This window comes from Salmo salar, chromosome 12 (assembly GCF_965601325.2).
Source record: "Salmo salar chromosome 12, fSalSal1, whole genome shotgun sequence".
NCBI classification, from domain to species: Eukaryota; Metazoa; Chordata; class Actinopteri; order Salmoniformes; family Salmonidae; genus Salmo; species Salmo salar.
This window is the reverse complement of record NC_138302.1, coordinates 42,297,716-42,323,104: the sequence shown is the minus strand read 5'-3', so window position 1 is coordinate 42,323,104 and position 25,389 is coordinate 42,297,716. Positions and strand designations below refer to the sequence as shown.

Genomic DNA, 25,389 nt, shown 5'->3' with positions numbered 1-25,389 from the left:
TGTAATGTTTACATGAATTCAGATTTTTTTATTAAGTTCAACATAATTCTCTTTATGACAGAATGTTAAAATGAGGTGAAATCAATTTTTTTTTTTTTACCAAGTTACTCTTCCCAAAAGGCCCCAAATTGGTGGAATGACCCATAGGCTAGCTGGTATTTGACTGTAGTGGGTCACTGATACATTGTGTCGTCTGCAGTGTTTGCGCAGCTGTTGCAGCAGATTCAAGCTAGCTGTCGGATGGTGCCTATGGCCCGCTACAGTCCGCAGAGGGTCACAGTTTTCCAGCTCTCCACCTACCTGAGGCGCTGGAGCTTCACAGACCTGGGAGAACACATCTCCCGCCTCTCCAGAGAAGGTATCCTGTCAGAGACTCTTTCACACTATCGTGCTGACCTGACCTGAACCAAACTGTGCTGGCTTGGTTTTCATGGCAAGAGGATAATTTACATGCCATCCAAACAAAGCTCCAGTGCTGTACAAAAAAGTATCAAAGATAAAAAGAAAAAGAAGGCACATAGACACAACCGGCGACAACCTTCAACATTGAAGTGTTGCTGTATGACCTCATTCAGTTCCTTGCATTTGAGAAACGTTAGCCACAGTATGTTAATCTTAGGACCATAATGGAAGATTTACGGATTAACAGAACAGTCTTGAGTAGATCTTGAGGGTCGTGAGTATCATACATTTATTTATGCATATTTTAAAGCCCCCAAATCCTATCCATAGGAAACAATGGGGTTTTGTACAGGAAGCAGAGGTACAGGAAGCAAAGGCAAAGACAATGTAGTAGACCACAGCAAAATAGATTCTCATAGAAACAGTTGAAGTCGGAAGTTTACATACACCTTAGCCAAATACATTTAAACTCAGTTTTTCACAATTCCTGACATTTAATCCTAGTAAAAATTCCCTGTCTTAGGTAGGTTAGGATCACCACTTTATTTTAAGAATGTGAAATGTCAGAATAATAGTAGAGAGAATTACTTATTTCAACTTTTATTTATTTCATCACATTCCCAGTGGGTCAGAAGTTTACATACACTCAATTAGTATTTGGTAGCATTGCCTTTAAATTGTTTAACTTGGGTCAAACATGTCGGGTAGCCTTCCACAAGCTTCCCACAATAAGTTGGGTGAATTTTTGCCCATTCCTCCTGACAGTGCTGGTGTAACTGGCCACTCCAATACCTTGACTTTGTTGTCCTTAAGCCATTTTGCCACAACTTTGGAAGTATGCTTGGGGTCATTGTTCATTTGGAAGAACCATTTGCGACCAAGCTTTAACTTCCTGACTGATGTCTTGAGATGTTGCTTCAATATATCCACATAATTTTCCCTCCTCATGATGCCATCTATTTTGTGAAGTGCACCAGTCCCTCCTGCAGCAAAGCACCCCCACAACATGATGCTGCCACCCCCGTGCTTCACGGTTGGGATGGTGTTCTTCGGCTTGCAAGCTACTCCCTTTTTCCTCCAAACATAATGATGGTCATTATGGCCAAGCAGTTCTATTTTTGTTTCATCAGACTAGAGGACATTTCTCCATCTTTGTCCCCATGTGCAGTTGCAAACCGTAGTCTCACTTTTTTATGGCGGTTTTGGAGCAGTGGCTTCTTCCTTGCTGAGCGGCCTTTCAGGTTATGTCGATATAGGACTCATTTAACTGTGGATATAGAACTTTTGTACCTGTTTCCTCCAGCATCTTCACAAGGTCCTTTGCTGTTGTTCTGGGAATGATTTGCACTTTTCGCACCAAAGTACGTTCATCTCTAGGAGACAGAAAAGGTCTCCTTCCTGAGCGGTATGATGGCTACGTGGTCCCATGGTGTTTATACTTGGGTACTATTGTTAGTACAGATGAATGTGGTACCTTCAGGTGTTTGGAAATTGCTCCCAAGGATGAACCAGACTTGTGGTCTACAATTTCTTTTCAGAGGTCTTGGCTGATTTATTTTGATTTTCCCATGATGTCAAGCAAAGAGGCACTGAGTTTGAAAGGTAGGCCTTGAAATACATCCACAGGTACACCTCCAATTGACTCAAATGAAGTCAATTAGCCTATCAGAAGCTTCTAAAGCCATTACATAATTTTCTGGAATTTTCCAAGCTGTTTAAAGCACAGTCAACTTAGTGTATGTAAACTTCTGACCCACTGGAATTGTGATACAGGGAATTACATGTGAAATAATCTGTCAGTAAACAATTGTTGGAAAAATGACTTGTGTTATGCACAAAGTAGATGTCCTAACTGACTTGCCAAAACTATAGTTCGTTACCAAGAAATTTGTGGAGTGGTTGAAAAATGAGTTTTAATGACTCCAACCTAAGTATATGTAAACTTCCGACTTCAACTGTATTTTAGATCCAGGAGAACGTGAGAGTCCCAAAAACATTCCCAAGACATACTATACTGTACATCTGGATGGAATCTGTCGACACTATTCCTATTCCATGTACACCAGAACTAAATTAAGTCATAAACTGGAGCATGTGGGTGCTCTAGGACATGAAAAGACCCATAGTGTGAAACAAAGGACAGGTTTTGTTAGTAGACCCTACAGCTGTGTCTTCAGAAGGCCCAGGGGACCACCCACACCACACACTGAAAGATCCATACTACTGTAAATCTGCATGTGCAGAACGTGATGAGTTACCCGGTGAAGAATGCTGCAGAAAAGCTTAGATAATTGGGCATCTATGGTCTAGCCAGACCTGGGATCAAATACTTTTTGAAATGCATTATATGTGCTTGGTTTAGTGTGCCTGTTGTGGAACCAACAGAAAAGTCCCAAAAGTGCAAAACCATCCACCTGGCACTTCAGGCATGCTCAAGAAAGTGTTCAAAGTATTTCAAATAGTATTTGAACCCAGGTCTAGTCTGAGCTGCCACAGCAGCAGTTGGGAAGCAGCCTAGAGTACTGTATTGGATGGAAGCCATGCATAATTTGTTTTATTATTGTACAATAGGCTATGCATTTTGACTGACAGTGGATGGTTCAGTCTTGTGGTTTTTATTGATAAGCCCTTTTGGGTTTCTGCTCAACATCTCTTCAACATGTGTGTCCTTTATCTCTCTATCTATTTCCTTTCCAACTGTTGTTGTACAAATATTTAACCTGTCTATACCTTCCTTACTGTTTCTGCATTCAACAATACCTACCGAGTTGTTCGGCAAATTAATGACAAGTTGTCTTTAAGCAGATAAAAGCAAACTGGCACCCAGACTTTTAATTATACACTGAGTGTACAAAACATTAGGAACATCTTCCTAATATTGTATTGCACCCCCTTTTGCCCTCAGAAAAGCCGAAATTCGTCAGAGCATGGACTCTACAAGGTGTTGAAAGCGTTCCACAGGGATGCTGGCCCATGTTAACTCCAATGCTTCCTACAGTTGTGTCAAGTTGGCTGGATGTCCTTTGGGTGGTGGGCCATTATTGATACATACAGGAAACTGTTGTGTGAAAAACCCAGCAGTTGCAGTTCTTGACACTCAATTTTCTTGGCCATTTAAGTCTCAAGGCTTAAAAATTATTATTTAACCTGTCTCCTCCCCTTCATCTACATTGATTGAAGTGGATTTAACAAGTGACATAGGTAAGGGATTATAGCCTTCACCTGGATTCACCTGGCCAGTCTATGTCATGGAAAGAGCAGGTGTTCCTAATGTTTTATACACTCAGTGTATAGAAAGGTGAAAATAACTTACAATCTGTTGGTGTGTGTGTGTCAGTGTACCTGGTGTCTGCTCTGGAGAGTCCTAAGAGGAGAAAGGCCTTGAAGAAGCTGAAAGGGAGGCGCATCGTCGAACTGCTGCCCCTGGGCTATACCCTCCAGCGCCTAGCCAGCCTCCAGACAGATGCCAACCACAAGGTGTCCCAGGCTGCCAGCAACTGTCTCTGCAGAGCCGTGGGCTACAAGGCCTTCAGGACAAAGGTACGGACGAGGCCAATAGTTTTAATAGATCGGTGTAACTTTTAAGTCATTACCTGCTTGGTAACACTTTACATGACACCCAGCATCATAAAACGTTATGACACGGTTATAACACTGTCATGACACATATATTTAGACCTGTTGTGACATATTGCGTTATTTTAAGGCTGGTTATAACACCTACATAAGTGTGTGAAAACCTACAAAACCTATACTATGGTAGTTATTTCAAGGCTGGTTATGACACCTACATAAGAGTGTCAAAACCCACAAAACCTACCACACAAGGCAAAACATTCCATTACACCATAGCCTACGTGTCAACAGTATGTTTATTTTAGATTTTTTTAAACATTTTATTGACCATATTAAATTATCTTTGTAATTGCGCACACATTGATGTCAGACATGCACCTACCCCAATGCGTTGTTGCTGATGACTGGGATGAATGCAGGAGCATATTTTAGGAGTAGGATGAGTATTTGTTCTTTCGACTGATATAATGGCATGTATGTGAAAGGCATATCTGGCTTATATGATTATGATGGCCATAATGCTTCTTGTCATTGTCAAAAGTGTATTTTCTTAGTCCAAGTAAAGTGACACAGGATGGTCATAATGCCTCATGACAGTGTCATAAAGTGTATTTTCTACAAGTTATTTCAAATATAATGAAAAAAACATAACTGTAAATAATTCATTACAACAACAAAGGATTTAAGAAACAAACTTTCAAATGGAAGGAAACTTCTTGGCAGGGAAAAACATAAGTTGAATAAATGTGGGTTTTGACACTCTTATGTCCATGTCATTACCAGCCAAAACATAAAGCAATATATGTCACAACAGTTGTAAATATATGGGTCATGACAGTGTTATGACCAATTATGACAGGTTCTGACAAATTATATCAGCTGTTATGACAAATGATGACAGGATTATGACCGTGTTGTGGCACTGGGTGTCAAGTACAAGTTACAAAAAGCTTATAAATGTTTATAAATCCTTCTTTGTTTAAAATCTCTGAAATGTAACTGCATATAATCTAAAATGTAATCGGCATAATCCCCGAAAGTAATCATTTATCATGAGAGGACCATAAACAATAACTAGTAATGGGCTCCTGATTGGCACTGCGGTCTAAGGCACTGCATCTCAGTGCAAGAGGCGTCACTACCATCCCTGGTTTGAATCCAGGCTGTATCACATCCGGCCGTGATTGGGAGTCCCATAGGGAGGTGCACAATTGGCCCAGCGTTGGCCAGGGTAGGCCGTCATTGTAACAAGAATTTGTTCTTAACTGACTTGCCTAGTTAAATAAAGGTTCAATTTAAAAAATGTCAAATTAAAATATTCCAAGAAAGGTTCAATTGTCACCTTTCTGGTAAAAAAATAGTTATAAATTGCTGAGGTGTAGTCACTTTTGAGGACACAGCTGCAAGTACACAGAACAAATATCATGAAAATATGAAACTATACAACAAAAGTGTATGAATAACACTGAAATAACTTATATGCTTTCTAAATGTAGTATAATCAAATTATAAAACCACTAACTATAAGATTTCACCTTCCTTATAACTGTAAAATACATATTTGTATGTTTAGTGTTAGAGAAAATGTGCATATTTTCTTTTGAATAAAATGTCTGCTCCCACCGCTATGAACATCACACAGAGCTCTAGCTTCCTCCCTTCTAGATTGGCTTCCTGAACTCATAAGGAACTAGCCTTTCATCTCATATTAATCTTGTCCATCTATGACAAAGTGTTTTTTGTTTAGAATCTATTAATCATTTTAGATGAATAGCTATAAATCGATCTCTGAAAGTGCTATAGTGATGAAACCACTCTCTCCTGCTGCGCTACGATGTAAGGATTGCAGGCTTTGTCAGTGGCCGTAATTTAGGGTTCAGCCAGGAGTTGATGGACAGTCGGATGAGCGAATGAAACGGTAGGAGGGACATCCCAGCTTCAAGTGGTTTCAAATTTCAAATCTTACGTCACACAGGCGGACAAAATATACTACTGTGTCCATGGGAACCAGGATCGATGTATAAGCAAAAATGTCGGTTGGAACCGGTACCAGAACCAGAACCACACAGGTCTCCTGAACAGGGGACTTTACATCTAATAGGATTTATTAAATGTTATAAATGCTAATGAATTGTAATGCTTATGAATGTTTTATAAATAATGAAATACTAATTTCTTTACATTTATAAATTGTGTAATTATTCTCAAAGAGTCCTGGGATCCATAAGAAACAAATCCATTACCGAAGGACAGCACAACCATCTCATCCTAATATTTAGTCTTTACCGTATCCCTCGGTTGGGATGGTATTTATTACAATTGATTAAACTGAGACTCAGTGATATGAGCAGCAGTGCATATAATTGTCATATTATGCTTTATTAGTGAAGTACTTCGAGGACTGGTTTTGCAGACACAGATTAAGCCTTGTCCAGGAGTAAAAAGCATTCCAAATGGAGATTCTCCATTGAAAGAGTTTTTTAGTCGAGGACTAGGTTTAATCTGAGTCTGGGAAACTGGAACATAAAGTTGTTTATGTCCTTATAATTGTATTATCCTCCTAGGCTATCGTCTACTACACGGAAACCCTGAGGGACAGCAATGTCCAGCTCCAGCAGGCTGCCTGTCTGGCCCTCAAGTGTCTCAAAGTGAGTCCTCTTGGTGTGTGATGTCTTTGTGCCGAAGCCACAGGGCTTCATAAGGAGACAAACACAAATCCCAGAATACACAGATGATCTCTCCTCTGTCTGCCCACATGTTGCCATTCGCCACTCTGCGTCAACACACTCCATCTTATCCTGGACACGAATGCTGTAGTTTACCAGCCCGTTGGCTGCCAATGCTATAATCCTGTTTGTTTTGGCCTGGCAGTTCTCTCTACCACCCTATTTCATTGGGATTTTTTGGTGGCATATTTGAGGGAGCCACTCAAGTGGTAGACGTTTGGCCCTGCTTGAAAATAAAGACACCAAGCCAGTGTAAAGCGAAGGGTGTTTGTTCTTGAGATGTGTTGTGGTTATGTTTTGAAGAGATGGCACACTAGTGGTTTGGTTTATATAACACGCTTTGAACTTTGAACTCCTGTGTTTGGCAGGCGACTGAGAGCGTGGAGCAGGTGGCTGAGTTGTGGCGGTCGGCTGACGAGGACCTACGCAGCACTGCTAGAGAGACTGTGCTATCATTTGGTAATCAGTCAGTCACATGGTGTTTTCATTAACCTGTTAATTTGCATGCAATTACTTGATTACATAAATCATTTTAACTGTCCTGTGTTCATTTGGGCTAGATTTCTACCTAAGATGCATCATTTTCTGAATTCCAATATTGTGTTATTGAGTGAATGATAAGAAACATGGGCCTATATCACAAATCCTCTAAGTAAGAGTACTAATCTAGGTCCCCACAGTTATCCATTATGATTTAAAAGACAAAACTGATCTTAGGTCAACAATCCTACTGTGAGACGCTTTACAAATGTGAGCCTTGAGTTTTCGTAAAGCTGATGCATTTTTTTCTTCTTTTAGGTAAAAAGGGTCACCTTGCATTCCAGCGAATGGACAAGATTTATTGTGAGTTGCAAGACGAAGCATATCAGAACTTGGATACTGAAATCACAATCCTTTAAAGTTGAGAGAAAAGTCATGAATATACCCCCTCTCCCGGTTGGGCTGCCAAACTGCAGTGACTGGATCTGAGCCAGAGGATAACTTAGAATAGGCCAACAGCAAAACATAATGGGCCATAATCCCTGTACATACTCAAATTGTACAGATGATGTACAAAGCAGTTGTCCTGACCTTAGTGTATGGGGCCTTAAACAGTCGCCCTGCTTCATGTACAGGCAAAACCTGTATCATCATTATGTGCTCTGTATGATATAAAACACAAGATATTTATTCTATATTTTAGCAGTATCAATATGAAATGTACACAATACAAATAAAAGTGGATACATGCAGATATTTGCTTCGAACCAAGCATTTTTTGTGTTTATAAATGTTTCTGGAGTGTGACCAAAGTTTAAACCGGCAGGAGCATGTTTGGAAGCATTAATTGGACAGGTAACTCTACAAATAACTCCTTGCCAAGACAAGACCAGCAAAGATGTATTGACAAATTAGCTGGAAAATCTCCCTTTGTACAAAATACTCACTTCCTGTGCATTACAGTGAAAAGCTCCATCTTTGTTTATTTACATCTATGTAGAAATTACATTGGATGTAATTTCTAAATACACCTCACTGACAGGTGTATAAAGGTATTAAAAAGCACAATACTCTAATTACAAGCCAAAAAAGATTAGAACAGAATGACTAACAAAGCCAAAATAACTATTTGCATTATAAACCTCCCAAATATTGAATATATCCTATAAATAAAATTGGCAGCAACATTTTCATGAATGAGCAAATCGAGACTGATGATCTAACCTCTTTTAATGGCAAACAATTTGTCATTAGCTACAGCAACAGAACATAATACAATTAACTTAAGTTTCATTGTCAAAAGTTCTCAAAACCAGACCGGGCAAAATGTGAACATTTCGTGTGGTCTGTGGTTCACTGGATAGCCAGCTGCAAAATGGTGAACTTTCCCTGATAGGTATCACACCGTGCTGGAGTTAAAATAATCCAAAACATTTTGATTAAGAGCTAATTAGCTTGTCCAGCAGTTTCTTTATGGCCCAAACGAAAATAATCAATGTTAATATCCCTCCAGCAGACAGCATTAGAATACTATACTTCACATTTCAATGACTAGATTTACAAAACTTTATAAAAGCATACTTTCGTCTTTTCAAATATTGGGATTCTGTGAAATCTCATTGTTCTTTCAGCAAATATGCATTTTCATTTTTCGGTCTTGGGCATGGGGTTCTCGTTTTCTCAAATGCAGATAGTGGGCAATTGATAACACTTAGAAGTCGATATGAAGCCTAGAAGAACTGAGAAAACAAGGCCACAGCATCATGCTCAGTGTGATAACACCTTCAGAGGGTGAACTTTATTAAATGAAAAGCAGTAGTGGCATTTGAACTCTGCAGAAGTGACATACAGTGCCTTCAGAAAATATTCATACCCCTTGACTTTTTCCACATTTTGTTGTTACAGCACAAATAAAAGAAAATTGATTAAATGTTTAAAAAAATGTGGGTCACTGGCCTACACACAACAGTAAAAATTTGCTTGAGTCACATAAGTTGCATGGACTGTACGCAATAATATTGTTTCACATGATTTTTGAATGACTACCTCATCTCTGTACCCCACGCATACAGATAATTGTAAGGTCATTCAGTCAAGCAGTGAATTTCAAAACATAATCAACCACAGACCAGGGAGGTTTTCCAATGCCTCGCAAAGGGCACCTATTTGTAGATCGGTAAAAATAAAATAAAAAGCAGACATTGAATATCCCTTTCAGCATGGCGAAGTTATTAATTACACGTCGGATGGTGTATCAATACAGCCAATCACTACAGAGATACAGGCATCCTTCTTAACTCAGGTTGCCGGAGAGGATGGAAACCGCTCAGGTATGTCTCCATGAGCCATTGACTTTAAAAGTTAGAGTTTAATGGCTGTGATAGGAGGAAACATTGTAGTTACTCCACAATACTAACCTAATTGAAGGAAGGACGCCTGTACAGAATACAAATATTCCAAAACATCTTTCATGTTCGCAACAAGGCACTAAAAGTTCATTTGCAAAAAATGTGGCAAAGCAATTAACTGTTTGTCCTGAATACAAAGTGTAATGTTTGGGGTAAATCCAATGTAACACATTACTGAGTACCACTCTCCATATTTTCAAGCGTAATGGTGGCTGCATCATGTTATGGGTATGCTTGTAATCGTTAAGGACTGGGGAGTTTTTTCCCGATAAAAAAAGAAATGGAGCTAAGCACAGGCCAAATTCTAGAGGAAGACCTGGTTCAGTCTGCTATCCACCAGACACTGGGAGATTAATTCACCTTTCAGCAGGACAATAACCTAAAACACAAGGCCAAATCTACACTGGAATGGCAGAGTTACAGTTCGGACTTAAATCTACTTGAAAATCTATGGCAAGACCTGGAAATGGTTGTCTAGCAAAGATCAACAACTAACTTGAAAGCACTTGAAGATTTCTGAAAAATAATTATGAGCAAATATTGCACAATCCAGGTGTGGAAAGATCTTAAGAGACTGACACAGAAAGACTCACAGCTGTAATCGCTGCCAACAGTGCTTCTACAAAGTATTGACTCAGGGCTGTGAATACTTATGTAAATTAGATATTTCTGTATTTAATTAGCTAAAATTTCTAAAAACATGTTCTATCTTTGTCATTATGGGGTATTGTGTGTAGATGGGTGAGATTTTATTTATTTAATCAATTTTGAATTCAGGCTGTAATACAACAAAATGTGGAGTAAGTGAAGCGGTATGAATATTTTCTGAAGGCACTCTAGATAACAGGTTCACATCACTCGCTTTCTCTTGACGTCCAAAGCTCAACAGGGAAGGAGGATTTTCATGTTCACCTTCCTGCTACTGTAACTTATACTGATAGTCAGCATTTTCACACCAACACCACATTTGATTTCTACCCTTTGGAAACTTTCAGATTTCTGTAATTAAAACATATGTATTAACATTACTTTTGAAAACTCTAAAAGGCAACCCATGCAAATGTTTAAATCCAATGAGGCCAGGGTAGACGACGTTCACTAAAAACCAGGGGAAAAAGGCAGGGGTGGAGGGCAGTAGTGAGGAGGGTAGGGTAGGCTATTCTCTGGGAAGTGTACACATGCCCACACATTTAAAAGCATTGGATTGGTGTATGCATGGGGGATTAACCATATTTCATACACCAGTCAATTCCTTTTAAATCCATTAAGAAAAGTGAACAAGTGCACACTAAGGGCAGAGGGGTTGAGAATCGGGGTGAAGTCTATGTTTCTCCACATCGACAGTGTCAGGTGGGAGATTTTATTCACAGCCTAGATACAGATTGTCCAGGATCCATCTGCGCATCATGTCAGGGGAAATCCTCTTAGGTGCCCACAATGCTGGGGTCGTGTGCACAATCTGGTAGAGTGGAGTCATGGCAGTGGTACAGAAAACAGTTCCCCCAGCAGCTGTAGCAGATGAAAAACAGCGCTGCCAGGAACACTAAGGCACAAATGGTACATGGCTTCCTCTCCAGCAGGAAGCTGAGCAGGTAGAAGCCCATGAACATTGAGTGGTTGAACCATAAAGCCGGGTTCAGAGGTTTCGGGATGAGGAGAACCGGGAGCAACCACTGAAGGCAGTACATTGTCTTTGAGGGGAAGGCAAACGCACACCAAGCTCAATCAGGTGGCCACAGGGCTGGGTGGAATGACACAGTGGGGTCTCCTAACCATCGCAGTTGTGACGTCGGAGTAGGTTGTAATCTGTTACCTTCAGGTCAGGCCTAAAAGGAGAACATACAATAAATAAAAAAGGTGCAGAAACACAACACAAGCCATCAGTTTCTCTTTGACATGGCAATGAAGAAAGTTTAGCGTAGTGTAGCTATTGGTAGGGTCTTAGGTGACGCTACAAACAATGGACACAGAATTCCACAAAGAAAAGCTGTAAAATCTGTTTCCACTTATTGTCAATAATGTGGTTGTCAAAATACATAAATCATTTGAAAATAATATGGCAGATGTCTAAACATCCCAATACTGTACGTTACGATATTTACGCGATATGAGTCCAAATGTAAAGCATGTGCTGTGCTAAGATCGTTCAAATCTGTGGGACAGCCCTTTTTGCGAAACCGGTGTGTTCATATTTGCTCTTAGCGATGGGTATTCCTCAACTTATCAAAGTAAGATCGATGTGACATTTGAAGTATGGCAAATTCCTCAGGGTGTTGCATGGTCATCGGACGTCTTTTGACTGAAATAAGGTGAAATGTTTTTTCCTTCGTTTCAGATGTTTTCAGACAAAAAAATAGCAGGTAACAAAGTAGAACTTCGTAGCTACTTTTTGATGTATGGTTGTCAGGAATTGGTCCATGCCGTTCACTGAGGCAACGAGCCGGGTGAGAGGCAGTGCTGCACAGCATTGGCTGTTTTGTGCCAGCTGCAAATTTTTGTATTGATGGTTTTATTCTTTCAAGTAAAAACTACCAGAATTCAGTGGCTAAATACCAGTGAATTGAAAATGGGTCCCATCTCTCTTTCTGTGCAGCTGGCTAGCAGGTAGCCCACTGTTTCTTCTGAGCCTAGGCTAATTATTTGATGGAAACATTGCAGTTTATCCTTCCTTCAAACTTATCAACATCAAAAATAACATTACAATGTAACCCAGCTAACGTGTAGGCGTACCTTTGAAGTAGGGCTGACCCAATTAGTCAGTCGATAGGCTGCTGGTAGACCGGGAATTTTTTTGTAGAGCCGTAGCTAGATATATACAGTACCAGTGAAAAGTTTGGACATCAAAACTATGAAATAACACACATGCAATCATGTACTAACCAAAAAAAAAAGTTAATATTAAACATATTTTGATTTGTTTAAAGATACTTCAAAGTAGCCACCCTTTGCCTTGGTCAAAATGTGTTTAATTTAAGAAACCAGACAGGTGATTTGATCTGTGTGACCTTTTTGACCTTTTCAGATAACTTGAAAATAAGATCTAAGCAGTCCTACCCTCATGAAATGAAGTGTTGTGTTGTGTTCCTGAGAAGATTCTCTACAACGAAGTAACGTTACAACACCAGAACTAGGCTGGACAATAGAACGAGTCAAAACTCACCAAAGGCTGGAAAAATGGCCAAAGAACGTTGGCTGAGCTTGGAACACTAGCGCAAGGTCATAGCAAATGAATTGAAACAAACCGTCGCAGAGCCTCTTCTGACTGAAGTGATGCTTAGAATTCCATTTCCCCTAAATGGCACAAAAAAATGTAGCCCTTTTTATTTTACCACTACAATCTGTTCTTAGGACGAAACTGGAAAAAAAATAACTTGTGTAGAAAGTAAACAACCGCACCTTGATGGTGTCAACTGAGCTTATGTCTGCGTAATGAGGAAGTAGGGAAAAAAATGAAAACTTTGGACTATTTCTGGTCTAGTGATCGACGTCCACCGAGCTCACTGCCCAGACTTACTTTATTACAAAAAGGAGATTGTCCTGACTAAAATGGTGTCTGACTTAACCTGTTATGGCTAGGGGGCAGTATTTTCACAGCCGGATAAAAAACGTACCCGATTTAATCTGATTATTACTCCTGCCCAGAATCTAGAATATGCATATAATTATTAGCTTTGGATAGAAAACACTCCAAAGTTTCTAAAACTGTTTGAATGGTGTCTGTGAGTATAACAGAACTCATTTGACAGGCCAAAACCTGAGAAGATTCCATGCAGGAAGTGCCCTGTCTGACAATTTCTTGCCCTTCTTGATTATCTCTATCCATTACAGAGGATCTCTGCTGTTACGTGACACTTCCTACGGCTCCCATGGGCTCTCAGAAGGCGGCAAAAAGCTGAATCGTGGCTTTGCAGGCTCTGGCTGAAAAAAAGTAGCGCGTTTGGATAGTGGCTGGTTACAGTACTGTGAGACTCAGGCTCGTGCCCGCGTCGACCCCATGCTTTGTTTTCTTTCGTCTGTTTACCTAAACGCAGATTCCCGGTCGGAATATTATCGCTTTTTTATGAGAAAAATGGCATAAAAATGGATTTTAAACAGCGAAGATGCTTCGAAGTACGGTAATGGAATATTTAGAAATCTTTTGTCACGAAATGCGCCATGCTCGTGACCCTTATTTACACTTCGGATAGTGTCTTGAACGCACGAACAAAACGCCGCTGTTTGGATATAACTATGGATTATTTTGAACCAAACCAACATTTGTTATTGAAGTAGCAGTCCTGGGAGTGCATTCTGACGAAGACAGCAAAGGTAATAACATTTTTCTTATAGTAAATCTGACTTTGATGAGTGCTACATTTGCTGGGTGTCTAAATAGCTAGCCGTGATGGCTGGGCTATCTACTCAGAATATTGCAAAATGTGCTTTCACCGAAAAGCTATTTTAAAATTGGACACCTCGATTGCACAAAGAAGTTCTGCATCTATACTTCTTAAAATAATTGTTATGCTTTTTGTGAACGTTTATCGTGAGTAATTTAGTAAATTCACCGGAGGTTTGCGGGGGGGTATGCTAGTTCTGAACGTCACATGCTAATGTAAAAAGCTGGTTTTTGATATAAATATGAACTTGATTGAACAAAACATGCATGTATTGTATAACATAATGTCCTAGGTGTGTCATCTGATGAAGATCAAAGGTTAGTGCTGCATTTAGCTGTGGTTTTGTTTTTTGTGACATTATATGCTAGCTTGAAAAATGGGTGTCTGATTATTTCTGGCTGGGTACTCTGCTGACATAATCTAATGTTTTGCTTTCGCTGTAAAGCCTTTTTGAAATCGGACAGTGTTGTTAGATAAAGGAGAGTCTTGTCTTTAAAATGCTGTGAAATAGTCATATGTTTGAAAAATGGAAGTTTTTGTATTTTAGAGGAATTTGTAATTCGCGCCACGCCTATCATTGGATATTGGAGCAGGTGTTCCGCTAGCGGAACATCTAGATGTAAGAGGTTAAACTCTAAATATACACATTGTGAGATATTTAGCGAAATAGAGTGTCATACCCCTATTTCCTCTATAGGAAACAATGGGACGACATCAGAATTCCATGAGAAAAAATTAAAATGTTATCTACCAGAAATTGATCGCAGCATACCTACATTTACGTCATTAGAAAGAATAGATGACCTTGAATTAAACGGTGTAGAACTTTAAAACACATCAATTGAGTTATTTGGCTAAATACAGACATTGCCATTATGTTGGGGAAATAGGGATGTCTAAAAAGCGCTGTCTTTTATTTAACCAGCTTACTATTTATCTGCTACCATTTGCCTTTGTGTTCTACATTTTGTTGTTTGAACTAGCAATAAATTCACTTTTCATTATTCACTGGTCTAATTCGCTGATAGCATGGCATGGCTGGCAGCACACTTCTGAAAACGAGCTGCTCAGCAAAGCATAGGCTCTTAAAACCTCTACGGGATCAGTGTCCCCCCCATGGGACGGTTGAGCTAACATGTGCTAATCACATTAGCCTAACAACAAAGAAAATCCAAGGACAGACATGTCTGATATGGGCAGAAAGCTTAAATTCTTGATAATCTATAACAGCACTGTCCAATTTACAGTAGCTATTGCAGTGAAAGAATACCATGCTATTGTTTGAGAGCGTACAATTATGAACTTAAATGTATTAATCTTGATAGTCTTGATACAACATTATGAACAGATGGTTCATTGGATCAGCCTAAAACTTTGCACATACACTGCTGCCATCTAGTGGCCAAAATCTACATTTCACCTGGGCTGGAATAATACATTATTGCCTCTCTCTTGCATTTCAAAGATGGTAAAGAAAAGAAAAAAGTTTTTTTCCTTTGTATTATATTTTACCAGATCTAATGTGTTATATTCTCCTACAGTAATTTCACATTTCCAAAAACTTCAACTTCAGAGTTTCCTTTCAAATAGTATCAAGAATATGCATATCCTTGCTTCAGGTTCTGAGCTACAGACAGTTAGATTCGGGTATGAAATGTTAGGCAAAAATTGAAAAAAATAAAAATAAAAAAGGGTCCGATCCTTAAGAGGTCTTATGAATTCCTGAGATCAGTCTCAAACCTGCCCCACCGATCCCAGCCAATTGCTGGACTTTCACATAGAGGTTATTAGGTCACACCCAGTTCAAACCACATTTTAAAAATAAAACAAAATGTGGCTTGTCTATCAAGTGTTCTGCTTTGCAATAATACACATCATCAAATAAGTAATAAAGAAACAGCTAAATGCATATAGGTTTTCATAAAAAAAGAAAAGAAAATGCCATTTAGTACTATAATGGTATTTACTAACATTGTATTACTAAAATAGTGTAGCATAGAACACTTTTAGAAACTATCAAAGAATTAGGGTTAAGGCTAAAATGGGTTATACCTATTGTTAGGGGTTAGGGCTAAAATAGGTTATACGTAGGTTTAGAGTTAACGCAAAAAAAACGATTTATTTTATATTTAACGGTTTATAGCTCTTGCTCCTCCTTGTGGCCTTCTGTGGGTACTATATAACTCATTCGCGACACTTGCTGGGCCATAATCAGCTGCGTCAGATCTTCAAATCAATGAGCTCGACCTATCCATTTGGTGGGGGCGCTCAAGATGGCGGCATGAGGGTGTAACATTTCTAGCTGAGGAACAATTTTAGGGTTTTCTCAAAGTTTATAGTTTTAGACTGCAGTTGCAATTAGTTTTTTCACCAAAAAATGATATAACCATACAATATAGCTATCTTTAATATTTTGTAATTAATCAAACCATATTTTTGACGATTTCCAACGAACAAGCTAGCTATCGAAAAGTTTCAGCGTGTGTAGTTAAGTTAGCCTGCTAATGTCTTCATAGCTAGTAGCATCGAAACAGGACATGACCAAACTGTTGCTGAGATAATGGATGTTGAAACTTCCAAGGAGAAAAGAGGCATTGTTGAAACTCACTCATATGCTTTCAGTATAAAAAAGGGGGGTGAATGCGATTCATATCCGAATACCCCAACCAAGGAGCAACTTCCAAGGAAGCTGAGAAGTGAACCATCAATGAGCCAGCTACAGGACAAAAATCGTCCGCATCCTCATGGCTAAAATCAAAGAGAGCGCAGATGACATCATGGATTTGGTGAAAAAGAACACTATCAGTATCGTTAACCTGAAGAAATTGATTGATTTCAATGCTGAGGAAGTAAAAACTGAAGCAGCAGACCGCAACATTGAAAATTCAGGTTGCAAAGCAGAAGAAACTCACTGAAATGGAGTCAAAGGTAAACGAGAATGACTGGTATGGTCGGAGATGGAATCTTTGAATTTATGGAATAGCATAAAAATCTGACGAGAACATCAAAGCAAGAGTGAAGGACATTTGCAGGGCGATAGTCCCGGAGGAGGAGCAAAATGTTGTTGCCGGGTCTCTGGATGTAGTGCACTGTCTGAGTAGGCTGAGAGATGGGGAAAACAACCAGCCACCACGACCAGTGATCATGAGATTCATCTCCAGGACAGCGAGGGATAGGACATGGAAAAGTGCAAAGAAAAATTACTATTTAAAGAAGAACAACCTGAGGTTCAAGGAGGATCTGACAGCATTTGACAAAGAAGATCGGAATCGTCTGTGGCCGATGATTGAGAGAGCAAGGAAGGAAGGGAAAAGTGCATACTTTGCGGGAGCCAAGGCTTTTGTTAATGGGAAAAGGGAAATTCACACTGACGCCTAGCTTGTTGACTCCTGGATTTATCAAGTGAGTTGTGCAGGACTGAGTTTTATTTGCATCTGATAAAACTTTATATTTCTTGAGGAAAGAACATTGTTTGTGTGAGCCAAACTTTTTTTATGGCTATATTTTTTTATGGCAGGGAAATTCGCACTGACACTTAATGTTAGATTGGCTATTCGTTTTACCATCAAGCTATGGTACAATGTTATTTGCAATTGTATAAAAATATATAATTTAGGTCAACCACTTGCGTGGAGCAAAGGACTGTTTTTATTTGCAACTAGTAAGAACTTATCTTTTTGTGAGAACCCGATTCATGTGAACATATACAAGTTTAATATACTTCATATAGTCACTGTGATAGTAAATGTCCATTTGTTTTTTCTATTAATGCCAGAGGAATCCGTAGTATTTTGAAAAGGAAATCTTTATTTTTGTATTGTAAGGGTAGGCGTGCCGACTTATTTCATTCAAGAAACTCATGCCTGTTCCACAGATACTTCGTTTTGGAAGTGTCAATGGGGGAATGATATTTGGTACTAATCGGTCAGCAGGTGTCGCTATTTTAAAAGGCAACTTTAAGGGTCATATAGTGAGTCATGAAGCAGATAATACAGGGAGATGGATTATACTATTGGTATACATGTCAACCAAATTCAATTCATTGTTGTAAATACTTATGCTTCCAATAACAAGTCAGGTAACTATTTTATTTAGAGACATTGAGAGGAAAATAAGTGAAATTATGTCTACATTTCCATTAGCCAAAGTAATATGGGGTGGAGATTAATATAGTATTACATGATAATCTAGATAGATGGCCTCCTAAAGATAGCAATTCTGTTTGTGAGATAAGGAATATATGTCTACGGTTAGGTGTTGTAGATATTTGGAGACATAAGAACCCAGATAAGATTATGTTTACACGGAGTACCAAAGATTTAGCTATACAATCCCGTATTTATTTCTGGCTGATATCTAAAGATATGGCTGACAAGGTTGATACAGTCTCTATGGAACCATCAATTTTAACAGACCACAAATGGATCTCAATAAAGATAAATATGCATGGTTTGTCAACAAAAAAAGTTAGTAAAGGTTACTGGAAAATGAACAAGACTTTTCTAGAGAATGAAGTATTTAAGAAGGAAGTAGCAGGAATTATTGATAAATAGTGGAATTGTGCCTGTGTTAGGAATACGTTTGGAAGTTACTGGGAGCTAATGAAATTTGATATAAGGCTTTTGGCTATTTCAATGGGGAAAGAAATTGCTCGTGCCAAGAGAGAGAAAGAATATTACATAATAAAAGGGAATAATGGATTGTACAAAAAAAAACTGAACGAACTAATCAGGAATTACTGGAGCTATCATCATTGCAAATGCAGTTAGACTGTATCTATGAGGAAAAGGCCTGGGAGCGTTTGTAAGATCAAGATGGAAGGAAGAGGGAGAGAAAAATACAAAAAAGGGCAGGCGAAAAGACTTCCATATGTAAATTAATGATTAATAATATTCCCAATGGAAATCCAAAAGAAATCTCTCAGCATGTTGCCCAGTTTTATCAGAATATGTATACATCAGCCCAGTCAACTTCCAATTATGGATATTTTCTTAGACAATGTAGCAAATATTGCTAAGATAGATAATGATTTCAGGGATTTTTGTGATGATGAGTTACCTGAAATTGAGATAAAAGACTGTATTAAAAGACTTAAGGACAATAGGTCCCCTGGAAATGATGGTTTAATAAGCGAGTTTTATAAAGCATTCAATGATCAATTGATTCCTTTCATTCTTGCTTTGTTTCAAGAATCAATAGAAAAGGGGGAGTTACCGGCTTCCTTAAAGCAAGGTGTAATCACTTTGATTCCCAAACCTAATAAGGATTCTCTTTATATAGACAACTGGAGACCCATTAGCCTGTTTAAAAATGATAGGAAATTATTTGCCCTTGTATTTGCTAAGAGGTTGAAACGAGGCTTGCATCATATAATTGATGAAGAACAATCTGGTTTTATGCATGGTCGATACATTAGTAATAACATCAGGTTGATCTTAGATATGATTGACTATAATGACCTCATCCATGATGATAGTTTTCTTATGTTTGTTGATTTTTATAAAGCTTTTGACACTGTAGAACGAGTTTATGTTCAAAGCAATACATTTTTTGGGGTTACGTGACTTTTTTTTTAAAAGCAGTCCAAACTTTATATAGTGGTTGTACTAGCTCTGTAAAATTAGATCACGGGACATCCCAAAGATTTGATATTGGCCGTGGCATTAGGCAGGGCTGCCAAATTAGTCCATTTTTATTGGTTACTCAAATTATGGCTCCTCATATCAAGAAAGGGAATTTAAGGTGTTTCAGCACTTGGCAATGAATTTAAACTATGTCAACTGGCTGATGGTACCACCATATTTTTAAGAGACCAGAATGAGGTTTCTAAAGCAGTTTCCTGTATTGAAGACTTTTCCTTAGTTTCGTGTTTGAAAATGAATATCAATAAATCAGTCTTATTTCCACTCAAGGATTGTTTTTTACAGGAAGTATATGGTATCCCAATTAAAGATAAGGTTACTTATCTTGGAATTGTTATATGCAAGGATGAAAAACAAAGGAGCGAATTAAACTTTAACCCCATTATTGCGAAAACAAAGGAGAAATTGAACTTCTGGTTGCTGAGAGATATTTCGTTATACGCTCAATTAGAAGGTACAGATTGACACATATCAAATGACCCAGCAGCCATTTTTTTTTATTTTACCATTAACTAGGCAAGTCAGTTAAGAACAAATTCTTATTTTCAATGACGGCCTAGGAACAGTGGGTTAACTGCCTTGTTCAGGGGCAGAACGACACATTTTTACCTTGTCAGCTCAGGGATTCGATGATCGAATGGTTGGTTACAAGTCCAATGGTCTAACCACTAGGCTACCTGCCATAACATTAAATCTTAAACAAAAAGACGACACGACATGTTTTGTTTAGGTTTACACCTTTTTTTGAAGAAAAAAAATATGGTTAACCATGACCAGAAAACGTTTGGCTGGCGCATAGTTATCATACAGTACAGTGTCACCACAAAGTGTACCCAGGCGAAAACTGAGATAACGTTACCTCACCAAGTAGCAGTAAGATTACTTGAGGTAAATCTACGAAGTTAACGTGGGCTCATTGCCAGCAATAGCAAAACAAGCTTTGTGACGCAGAACAATAGGCTAGGAATAGAACACTCGGAAGGTTGGTGCCACGGTGCTATATAACTAATAGCTGGCAGGGTGAAAAATGCTCAAAAATAAGGCAGCTGGTAATATTATTTAACTGGACTCCACGGCGGATGCAATTAACGATTTTTTTTTTTTTTTTTTAAGCGTTAATTTAATGTCCAGCCTACCAGAACCATAGATTAACTTGGTCCCCTTAACCAGCTGCTTTAGCAAGTTTGTTGCAACCTGGCTAATCAAGCTCTGAATCAGTCTATTTGCTTGTTAGTTAATAGAAACAAAGGACCACATGTACACAATTGTCTTATTAAATAGCTAGCTAGTAAAATGTCCCTGCAAATGCAAAAATAGCTACGCTAGTCTGCTAATACGTAGGGCCGAAGTGCCTAACATAGCTACTACTAGCAGTTAGCTAAAGCGGATATGTTGGTTAGCTAAGATCCAGGACAGCAAATTGTCTTTTTCGCATTCAAGGCCGGTTAACTACGGTGGGATTGATTTGGTTGACTAGCTAGCTAACTAACTAGTCAGTAACGTTAACGGCTTCAACAATAAAACAAGTAGTCAACGTTACGTTTGCTTGTTAATAATTAGCAGGCTGGCTGGTGAGATACTATTTACTTTCTTGCATAGCAAGTTACAATAATATGTCACATTGAATCATACATACAAGTTCGTGTTAATACCTAGCTATGTATTTGCATAAACGCTTTAAAGAATAAAACTAGACCTGCCAATTTCCAGGTTCATTCTTGCTCGAGCACACTACTCGACTCCATTGCTGCTGCCTTAAGAGTAGACGACGTTCCGTACTATGATGGGTACTTGGGACTTCCATACACCCCCCATTGCAGTTTAAAATGGTTACGCTTTGAACACACCGACAGTGTTTTATGCAAATAGTAAGCAGCATCATCTGGATATGTATGCAACAAAAGTTCAACATTCACACCGAACACAATGCATCTGCAACGCAACGTTTCAGTGGAAATTAATATAATTCTGGTGTACCAAAATGCCAGACACTGTCGGTGTTAATCGAAGTATTAGGATTTAGGGACGTCCCAAGGATCCCAGATAGCACTGACCTCTAGACGACTGCGTAGCCACCAGCCGTTGTCACTAGATAACACAGCCACAAATTCATAATTATGTCGAAACACCGCACATTTCGGCAATTTATCTTCTTACATTTTGATTTTAAACCTGACCCTAAATGAAGACCGAAAAGCAATTTTTTTAAAAGCCAATTTAGACTGTACTTGTGGAATCTGACTTTGTGGCTGTGTTGACTAGTGACGACCCAGTCCGGCATAGTTTAGCTTTTCCATTGCAGGACCCTAAGAAAAATACTGAACAAAAATATAAACGCAACAATTTAAACGATTTTACTGAGTTACAGTTCATATTAGGAAAACAGTCAATTGAAATGAATCCATTAGGCCCTAATCTATGGATTTCACATAAGTGGGCAGGGGCGCTGCCTGGGCTGGGAGGGCATAGGCCCACCCACTGGGGAGCCAGGCCTAGCCAATCAGACTGAGTTTTTCCTCCACAAAAAGGGCTTTATTACAGACAGAAATACTCCTCAGTTTCATCAGCTGTCCGGGTGGTTGGTCTCAGACAATCCCGCAATTGAAGAAGCCTGATGTGGAGGTTCTGGGCTGGTGTGGTTACACGTGGTCTGCGGTTGTCAGGGCCGGTTGGACATACTGCCAAATTCTCTAAGATGACGGAGGCGGCTTATGGTAGAGAAATTAACATTCGATTCTCTGGAAACAGTTCTGGTGGACATTCCTGCAGTCAGCATGCCAATTGCACGCTCCCTCAAAACTTGAGACAACTGTGGCATTGTGTTGTGTGACAAAACTGCACAACAGGTGCTCCTGTTTAATGATCATGCTGTTTAATCTGCTTCTTGATATGCCACACCTGTCAGGTGGATGGATTATATCGGTTATATCGGTATATCGATTTTTATGTCATCAATGACGTCCAAAGCTCAGTTTGATCATGTGCTTTTTCAAACCGTGTTACAAAATGCTTGCTCCCACTGATTTCGCTGCGGTTCCGAAGCTTTCTTCGATTCCAAGCTGCTTTCAAACACCGACCTCTACTAGACACCGTACTTACAAATATACACTGAACAAACATAAATGCAACATGTAAATTGTTGGCCCCATGTTTCATGAGCTGAAATAAATGATCCCAGAAATTTTCCATACGCACAAAAAGCTTATTTCTCTCAAATGTTGTGCACAAAATTCATCAGACGCCGCCATCACCTCATGTTTCAGCATGATAATGCAAGGCCCCATGTAGTAAGTTGAAAATGTCCCAGTTCTTCCATGGCCTGTATATTCAGGCAATCTATGAGGAACTCAAACTGCTCCTTGGTGATCTGATACCGCCTTCCCTCCAAAGGGGCTTGATAGGCTGCAAAAATAAAATACAATAGATCGTTAAAACATACACTCCTACAAACGTTTTTAGGTTAAAAGACTATAAGAGCACCATATAGAATTTAGGAACAGCATTAGAATGTTTTTTTTATTGACTCTTCGCAAGATAGAAGTGCACACAAAATACCAGACTTGACACAGGAGACAACACAGGACAAGTACAATGATACAATCTCAGCCTTTGCCACCATGCCTTACAAAAAAAATTATACAAATGTAACAACTTGCCATCTTGGTAAGGTTCCCATTGTTGAATGTCTTTCGCCTCTTGCAGGAACTCCTCTGCAACAGCAATTAGATTGCTGGCCATATCTTCATCAATCAAGTTACCTCTTGCCCACCAAAGGCTCTGCAACATGGTCTCCAGCCTGAAAAATAGACCGCAGACCCGATTGGCCCAGTGACATTTTATTTTTATGTAGCTAACAACCCCTAAAGTGTGCTCTTGTCTAAACTCTGCCAACTTGTAGAACCTCTGCCAACTTGTAGAACCTCTGACCTATGATGACAATTGTGCATTGACAGGCGATGCAGTTTTGACTAGCTACAATCTAGCTAGAAAAAATGGCCCATTGAAATTATTCTTCAAAATGGTCACATATACAGCTCTTAGCTATATCATAAATGCAACAAAAATGAGGAATTGGATTTTCACAATATCTCAGAAAATAGACATGCAGCTTCAACAGCTTCCTCTCTGTTACTCTTGTACCGCCACGTACTGTAAGACTCCATCACTAAGTAACTGTATGACTGTGCTCCTTAAGAACAAGGCACACAATGGCTAACAGTCAATGGTATACATAGAAGCCGCAATCATGCTAGTTCATTTTGCTGTGCTGATCATTTGTATCATTGTCATGGGTTTACAAACGATTGATTTATCACAGGTTCGTTTTTGAAAAGTATCAGGATGAATCAACTTCATAAATGTTTTGTGTCCTCGATTGAGGGCATATAGACACTTTCAAGTCAAAACAAACAGGAATGTTTGGAATATACAGTGTGGCGACTTCCTTGAAGATGATGTGATTGTGATAACATGACTTCTTTTGTGGTCTTTGTGTGTAAAATGTGAAGCTGACATCATGTTAACGATCATTCAATTGTCAAACATCAAAATATCAGTATTGCATTAACCGTGGATGAGGGCGCGCAATTCGTTATTTATCTCCGGTATTGAACATACTACATTCCGTCTTAAATTTTATCATTTATTTACATATTATGGTACCTGAGGATCGATTAGAAACGTTGTTTGACTTGTTTGGACGAAGTTTATTAGTAACTTTTGGGATTCCTTTGTATGCATGTGGGAAGGGTGGATTACTGAATCAAACACGCCAACTAAACAGCCTGTTTTGATCACAGATCATGATGAAGCTCGAACATTTCAGCTGTTTGTCATCGATTTAGCCTACAATCGCCTACAGATTTAATACACATGAAGACCTATATTTAATCTGGAATTGACAAACAACAGCCTGACTATGATCCAGGGCCCTCATTTATCAATGTTGCTTAGAAAAGCTTCTAAATGAACTCGTACGAAGAAAATTTAGAATGTTCGCAAATACAAAAAAGTTAGTATTTATCAATTGCTCGTACGCTTGATTTACACACACCTGTAAGTATTTTGCCTTGATAAATCAGACACGTTCTGAAACACTGTGCTAGTGCACGTGAAGTCTCATTTACATAAAGAACCACCCTAAATGACTATTTATGGTCACAAAGCTTCCCTTTAAAGCTGCAAGAAATGTCAGTAATTTCTATCCGCCAACATGGAGAAATCAAAGAAGACAAAGAAAACAAATATTGGACGCAAAAATATAACCTTTGATCACTGAAGTGGAAGCAAACACAAGTCATACGTTCTGCAGTCCTCAGCAATGGCTTGACAAATAAGATAAAAAAATATTGCTTGGGAGCAGGTTAGAGCTGTGGTAAATTAACAGTTAATGAAATTAAAAGAAATGGTTTGATTTGAAAACATATGCAAAAAAAATATATGATCCACAAAAGGGATATAAGTGCAACAGGAAGAGGGCAAGGTGACTCTTCACTGTCTGCTATGGACCAGCACATTGGCAGCATAATTGGAGAGACCTCAGTGTCTGGCATCATTTGTGATGGTGATACTGATGACCCTCTCCCAGACCCTGAAGGAATACCAGACAGACCAACTGATGTTAAGTCAAGCTTTATTTTTGCAACCATATTCAGACATGGACCACATCTAAATATTTTTATATGTAACAAAATAAATATAACAAAACATGACGTCTTCACAGAGGTGGCTGATTTGCCTGACCCCTCAGCCATTTCCAGGCCTACAAGAAGGGTGT

The 25,389-nt window shown here is 38.9% G+C and overlaps 2 protein-coding genes across 7 annotated transcripts in view; one reads left to right on the top strand and one right to left on the bottom strand.

The window, feature by feature from the left end:
- Window positions 1–7,938, top strand: part of ripor3 (RIPOR family member 3) — a 79,809-nt gene extending 71,871 nt beyond the window's left edge. For all 3 annotated transcript variants that reach the window (XM_014131631.3, XM_014131628.3, XM_014131629.3), the window contains exons 18-22: window positions 200–358; window positions 3,740–3,942; window positions 6,543–6,626; window positions 7,073–7,163; window positions 7,503–7,938. In XM_014131631.3, the coding sequence (XP_013987106.1) occupies window positions 200–358; window positions 3,740–3,942; window positions 6,543–6,626; window positions 7,073–7,163; window positions 7,503–7,603 (638 nt within the window). In that variant the 3' untranslated portion in view covers window positions 7,604–7,938. The remainder of the gene's footprint in view (window positions 1–199; window positions 359–3,739; window positions 3,943–6,542; window positions 6,627–7,072; window positions 7,164–7,502) is intronic.
- A 458-nt stretch (window positions 7,939–8,396) lies between these two features.
- blcap (bladder cancer associated protein) lies at window positions 8,397–21,603 on the bottom strand. Of its 4 annotated transcripts, none has more exons than XR_014379701.1 (2): window positions 12,753–20,466; window positions 8,397–11,418 (listed from the first exon to the last, which is right to left on the bottom strand). XR_014379701.1 is itself a non-coding variant. In XM_014131627.2 (2 exons), exon 2 carries the CDS (start codon window positions 11,278–11,280, stop codon window positions 11,017–11,019), a length of 264 nt encoding a protein of 87 aa, XP_013987102.1. In that variant the 5' UTR covers window positions 11,281–11,418; window positions 21,310–21,603; the 3' UTR covers window positions 8,397–11,016. The 4 variants fall into 4 exon arrangements, 3 of the variants coding, with proteins under 3 accessions (XP_013987102.1, XP_045547328.1, XP_082815112.1); XM_014131627.2 differs by lacking the exon at window positions 12,753–20,466 and adding an exon at window positions 21,310–21,603; XM_045691372.2 differs by lacking the exon at window positions 12,753–20,466 and adding an exon at window positions 21,314–21,452.
- Between the last annotated feature and the right edge of the window lie 3,786 nt (window positions 21,604–25,389).